This window comes from Uncinocarpus reesii, genomic scaffold, assembly GCF_000003515.1.
Source record: "Uncinocarpus reesii 1704 scaffold_2 genomic scaffold, whole genome shotgun sequence".
Taxonomy (NCBI): domain Eukaryota; kingdom Fungi; phylum Ascomycota; class Eurotiomycetes; order Onygenales; family Onygenaceae; genus Uncinocarpus; species Uncinocarpus reesii.
Window position 1 is genome coordinate 1,337,227 of NW_003052499.1, and position 7,123 is coordinate 1,344,349.

Consider the following 7,123-nt stretch of genomic DNA (forward strand, 5'->3'; position numbering starts at 1 on the left):
ACATCAGTTTTCATCAAGATTTTGATATCAGTTTGAAGCTCTCATCAAGCTCTATTATCATCTCTATTCTTATTTCATATCTTCTTCTTGTTGTTGTGTTCTTCAATCCTTTTATTGTGTGCTATTGCTGTTCATTGTGAAGCCAAAGTTTGTCACAGTGAGACATAGTGATCAGAGATGCACTCTCTACTGTACATCACAGAGATTATAAGTGCAACTTTACTCATCATGTCTTTCTCATCTGAATCTGAGAATTTCTTTTAAAAAGTTATATTCAAAACTTCTGAAAACAACAAAAAACAAGCAAAAAGAGCTAAGAAAAGACAGACTGAACAGTCTCTTTCTGACTCTGATATTGAATCTTCTGCAAAAACCTCAGCTTTCTACATCAACAAAGTAATCACTAATCTTGAACTTGCTATCAAGCAAAATCAAGATGATGAGCTGCAGATTAAATTGCAATCTCAAGTTGAATATCTTCAAAATATTCTATTAAACAAACAAGACTTGATTGAATTCAAATTAAATTCAATGCAAAACCAGATTAACTCAGTGCAGAATGATATAACTAAGAAATTTAATGTTATTCAATCTGACATTGAGAATCTGTCTGCAAAAGCTGACTTGAATTTTGATTCTGCAAATTATGATTAATCTGATATGCATGCTGCTGATGAAAATCTGAAAATCTGTGAGTCTCTGACTGAAAATCAACAGACAAGAAGCTATGCTCAAGTATTATCTTGCTCTAAGACTCAAATTAGAAGTTTCTCTTTAAGCTCTCTTAGCATGAAAAGAAGCTCAGCTCACATATCTTCTGGATGTGGTTCAGCAAAATAAATAAAAAGTCAAGCTTCAAAGTCTTTCTATAGAAATAGGTGTCTGATTCTCTCAAATTTCAAAGCATTTGACTTAAAGAATGCTATGAAATTAAGAGAAAAGCTCAATCAAGACTTCAAACAGCAACTAAAGCTTGAAAAGTCTGTTATTGCAGTCATCATCAAGTCTCAAAAGAATCAGAATGTTATATTGATTACTACTGAGACTTATTTTGCTGATTTTCTTATTGAAAAGAAAGAAATCTGACAGAATTATTTCAAATCTTCTTTTTCCTCAGTCTATAAGAATAAAGAATAGTTTAAAATAGTGATGCATGATGTTTCAACTGAGATATTGAACTACTCAGAGAGAATGCAGCTTCTCAATGTTATAAATCTTGCAGCACAGCACAGAACCATCACATGCCATTGGAAGAGTGTATGGAGAATGTGACTGAGAAGTGGAGCATGATGAGGCTATGAGAGTTACAGACTGGAAGAACTAGAATCCAGAAAGAAGAAGATCATATGACTGAATAGTCAGAATAGTAGTAACTATCTCAACTGACAGATAGCTGAATAGTCAGAATAGTTATGACTATTCTGACTAGTGAACAGAAGAATAAGAGAGACTACTTGAACTATTCATAATACTCATCATGTATATAAGAATGCTCTTTACTGTTGATCAGATGGATTTGTTCATCAGGATTAATTTCTCTTATGATTCTCTCTATAGCTTTGTCTATACAGATACTATCATATCTTGATTATTTTTCATATCATTGAAGTTCTGTAATACTGTATGATTGTATCTGCTCTTGCTACTCTTGAGAAGACATGATGATCTTGATTCAACTCTGATGTATCTGTATGAAAACTCTTTGTCATTGGACAAATCTGTCAACTTGAGATCAAGCACCATTAAAGTATTGATCACTAAAGTTCCAATTTGTTATGTTGAACAACAAGTTTGATAACACATTAATCACTTCTGACTCAGAAGAGGATACACCTGAGACCCCAGAGCTTAAGTACAAAGAAAGAATATTGTATCACAAGTGAAAAAAGATAAAGATACAAATCTCATCCATTAAGAAGTCTCACAGAATATAGAAATCATGTCTACAACTGGAATCTTGAACAGCACATGAGAAATGATGGAAAAAATTATATGACTTGAACAGACAGTGAAAGTCTTGACTTGATAAAATCTTGAACTTAAGAACTGTAACAATCAGATTGTGGCTCAGGTCATGGCAATTCCCAATATCAGAAACAAGATGAAAGTCAACTCATCAGAGTCATTCAAGAGTGAATGAGAAAAACTATGAGTGTTTCTAGAACAAATACAAATCTATATGAATATGAAGAAAGAAGAATTCAAAGATGATAAAGAAAAGATGATGGCAGCAGCATCATATCTCCAAGAAGCAGCATTTAACTGGTTTAACATTTATTTGCAAAACTACTATAAGAAAGAAGAAGTTGACCAAGATGATAACATGCTCAAAGTCATTAACCATTATAATATCTTTATTAAAACACTCAAAACTACTTTCAGAGAAGTTGAGGAATGAAATGTGACAACACAGCAGTTACAGAACATGTGGCAGAAAATATCATCACAAGAATACATCATGAGATTTTAACAAGTATGTGTCAACACAGATTGAGATGATGAGGCTCTAGCTGATACTTTTTATTAAGAACTATTTGATGACATCAAAGACAAGATCACACACATGAAGAAATAATCATAAAACCTGACTGAAATGATTGAAGTGGCAGTTAGAATTGGAAATTAACTTTATGAGCAAAAGATGAAAAAATAAGAAAAGATATTATGAAAAAAACTCATCTTGATGAATTACAAGAGATGAGATAAAGCATCTCAAACAGATTCTTATGAATCTATATCTATGGAATTGGATGCAATCAAACAAGACACTCTTGATGAAAAAGAGAAAGAATGAAGAAAGAAAAACAAATTATGTTTTTATTACAGCAAATCAGAACATTAAGCAAAACAATGTTAAATGAAGAAAGCTGAACACAAAAAAAAAGAACTCAGAGCTATCTTAGAAGAAAATGAAGAAAACTCTGAAAAATTAAAGCATTATCTCCAAACAATAACTCAAGAGAAATCAACAGATGAAGAATTACAACAACAGTTTCATGAAACATTTAAAGAGCACATCATAAAGATCTACTGAGCACTATCAAGACAATCAGAAGATGAAAACAAGTGCTGAAATGAACTAAAAAGCAATAAATGAGAATTATGTGAAGAACTGTGTGTGATAATAAGAAAAGAATCAAGTGATGATTGAGGGATCTGATCATCAGAATGCAACTATCACTACAATCTAAAGATGAATGAGATTCAAGATCCAATCCATCAGAAACATGCAAACTATTCAATCTATAGTTGTTCATGTGGACTTCATCAGAAACAGCAAGAAGAGTTCATTCAATGAACATGAGTCACAGAAGACTTCATATATCATGAAAATTATGAATGCAACATTAAAAACTATCAGTGTTGCAGATGTGACACTGAAGAAAGTGAAGAAGAAATGTCAGACTCTCAGAATATGTTAAACACAGAGCACTCAGAACATGTTAGAATTCACTGAAGCTTGTGCTATAAAGACAAATGTCCAATTCACAAGAATGAAAAAGACAAAGAATACTATCTGAAACCACCAAAGAAATTGAGAGCAACTCAGAAAGAAAAAGAATCTAATTAAAAAATACTAGAATTTGAAGAATATGAAGAGAATGTCATGAAGCAACTAGATCTCATAAAAAGTGTGACACTTGAAGAAGAAAAATGTCCAACTGCAAGAGTACTACAGATTCAAGAAGAACAACTACACTGAATAATCTGTAAAGAAAACAGAATATTATTAATATGAACATGTGAAAGGCATTGAGATGAGAAACAAAAAGAAGTGAATAATTCATATCACTCATGTCATGACAAACTGAAATACAAATGCCAATGTGATTACCACCACAGCAAAGAACAGTGAAAGACAACAAGATTACTGCATGAACTATAAGAATGTGAAGAATGTGCAGGATGCAGAGATATCAAAAGTCTAAGAAGAATATATAAGATATGATGCAACAACTTAAAGAATTGCAAGATACACAAACAGACACTCAAAATAATTCTTGTTAAATTAAGAAACAGGCAGACTGTCACAAATAAGAGTCTGTAAGCAGTGTAAGAAGACAAGCAAAACTGTTAGCCACCAACAGACAAATCTGTCATCTCAGAATTACAGCAATCTTACTTGAATTAACACACACAAAGATCTTAGTGAACTCAGAAGCAATCAGATTATTCATTGATAGAAGATTTATTAAATGAGCTGACATTGCAAAGTAAATAAAAGAACATCTCTATCAGTTAGCAGGACTGGGAGAAGGAACTCTAAATAGAATTGAGAAAGAAACATACTTCATTGAGATGAAAATACAAGAACACAGAAAAAGAGTATGTTTTAAAGTGACAAACTTAGAGAACTATAATATAATTTTGAGATACTCTTGATTGAAACAGCATAATTCAGACATTGACTGATGAGAAGAGAAAGTTAGACTGACAAACTATGAATGTTCTCTCAAATCAGAACATCATAATCAGAGACTCACACTCAGAAATGACTTGAGTGAGACATTGACCATGACAAGTCAAGTCAACAGAAAGATACTGCAAGAAGAACAATTAATTGAAATAAAAGAAAAAACTCATAATAACTCAAATCATGATGAGACAGCAGATCAAGCCACAAAGAATCTTGACAATTTGATACAGCTGCAAGTACAGAAAGATGATCAGAACACAAGAATTAAAGAAATTCTGTCAGAGAAATTTTGAGAATACATTAATATGTTCAGAAAAAGAGATTAAGAAAATAGTCTAGTGAAACATGAACTCTGAGATTATAAAGTCAAACTACAAGAAGAAAAACAATCTGTAAAGTTATCAATTTACAGATTGAATGAGAAAGAATCAGCTGAAGTCAGAAAATATATCAAGAAGAATTTAGAGAAAGATTACATCAGAAAGTTGATGTCACTGACAGAATACTCAATACTGTTTGCATCAAAGAAAGATGAAACACTATAACTATGTATAAATTACAGACAGTTGAACAGCATAACAGTCAAGAACTGCTACCCAATACCACTGATTGAGAAAGTGCAAGACAGATTGCAAGAAGTAAAATAATTTACTCTAATTGACATCAAAGAAGTATATCACCAGATACAAATCAAAAAAGATGATGAATGAAAAACAGCTTTCAGAATAAGATATGAACTGTATGAGTACAACATCATGTCATTTGAATTAACTAATGCACTGGCAATGTTTCAAGCACTTATCAATAATACATTATGAGAATACTTGAATGACTTCATCATCACATATCTTGATGATGTGATCATAATTACCAAAGAAGATCAAAGAATCATGCTGAAAAAGTCAAGAAGATACTAAAGAGACTGTGAGAATACAATCTATCAGCAAAGTTAAAAAAGTGTGACTTCTTCAAGAAAGAAATCAGATATCTTGAACACATCATATCAACAGAATGAGTATGAATGAAATCAGAAAAGATTGATGAAGTATTGCAATGACTGACATCAAAGACTGTTAAAAAAGTACAAATGTTTCATGAACTAGCAAACTACTATCAACAATTCATACATGAATTTTCAAAGAAAGCAAGACTGCTTACACAGCTATTTAAGAAGAACAAATCATTCAAATGAACAAACAAGTGTCAGAAGACATTTGAAATAATAAAAAATAAATTCAGAAAAGAAGAAATGAGACAACACTATAATTCAATCAAGAAATGTGTGATTGATATAGATATATCAGATTGTGTGATAGCAGAAAGATTGCAACAACCAGATGAACAGAAAAGACTAAGATTGATTGTGTGCTATGCAAGAACAATGACATCAGCAGAGCAGAATTATGACATTTACAACAAGAAATTACTTGTGATAGTGACATCATTAAAGAAATGGAAGATTGAACTGCAAGAAAATCAACATCAAACAGATGTCATCTTGAACCACAATAATTTACAATACTTTATGACAACAAAAGAACTCACAAGATGACAAGCAAGATGGTATGCAGACATACTAGTGCACTATAATTTCAGAATACAACACTGCAAGAGAATCAAAAATGCATGAACTGATGCACTAAGTTAAAAATCAGACTTGATAAAAAAGAAAAGAGATTCATAAGCACTCTTCAAGAAGTTAGAAGAAACAAAAAATATGATTCTGAATTAACAAGTTTTAAGAGCAATAAAAATCAAAGCAGAGAAATTGGACATTAAAAAAAGAATCAAAAAAGCCACAATGAAAGATGAGTATGCAAAAAAGATTGACAATGAAAACAAGAACTTCAAGAAGAAAGATGAAATAATACTATATCATGAATTGATATACATATCAAGAAAAATCAGAAAAGAAATGATGATACAAGAACATGACATGATTACTTCAGAACACTTTGACATTGACAAAATAATGAAAAAAATCACAAGAATATACTATTAATCAGAAATGTGGACAGACATTTGACAACATGTTAAAGAATATGAGACATGTGCACAAAGCAAAATCAACAAGCAATAATCACATGGAAAGCTACAGCCAATATCACAACTGTGAGGATTATGAAAATCTATAGCAATGGATTTCATTGTGAAACTTCTGAAATCAAAGAATATGAACAGAAAGAAGTATGACACAATACTAGTGATCATTAACAGATTAACAAAATATGAATACTTTATACTGTTTGAAGAAGCAACAAGTGCACCAGAAACAGCATAAACAGTACTAAAAACAGTAATTGTCAATTACAGATTGTCAGAAGAGATAATTACAGACAGAGACATAAGATTTACAAGCAAGTTTTGAATAATATTAATGACACTACTAGAAATTGAATAAAAGATATCAACAGTCTATCACTCACAGACAGACAGTCAAACAAAATGATTAAATTAGATCTTGAAGCAATATCTGCAAGAATATGTGAACTATCAACAGAACAACTGGATTGAACTGCTACTAATGACACAACTAGCATACAATAAGTTAAAGAACACTACAACAGGACTGACATCATTTTATATGAATTACAGCAGAGAATCAGAAATACAACAATAATCAAAAATTACACAACAGAAAGCTCAAGAAGCAGAGCTTACTGCAATACAACTGAAAGAATTACAAGATCACATGAAGATGAATAT

The 7,123-nt window shown here is 31.3% G+C and overlaps 1 protein-coding gene across 1 annotated transcript; it reads left to right on the forward strand.

Moving 5' to 3' along the window:
* Nucleotides 1-2,179: 2,179 nt before the first annotated feature.
* On the forward strand, nucleotides 2,180-2,398 carry UREG_03418 (uncharacterized protein; the record flags this gene model as incomplete). The annotated part of the gene is made up of 1 exon (XM_002543855.1): nucleotides 2,180-2,398. One exon carries the CDS (start codon nucleotides 2,180-2,182, stop codon nucleotides 2,396-2,398), a length of 219 nt encoding a protein of 72 aa, XP_002543901.1.
* Nucleotides 2,399-7,123: the final 4,725 nt, after the last annotated feature.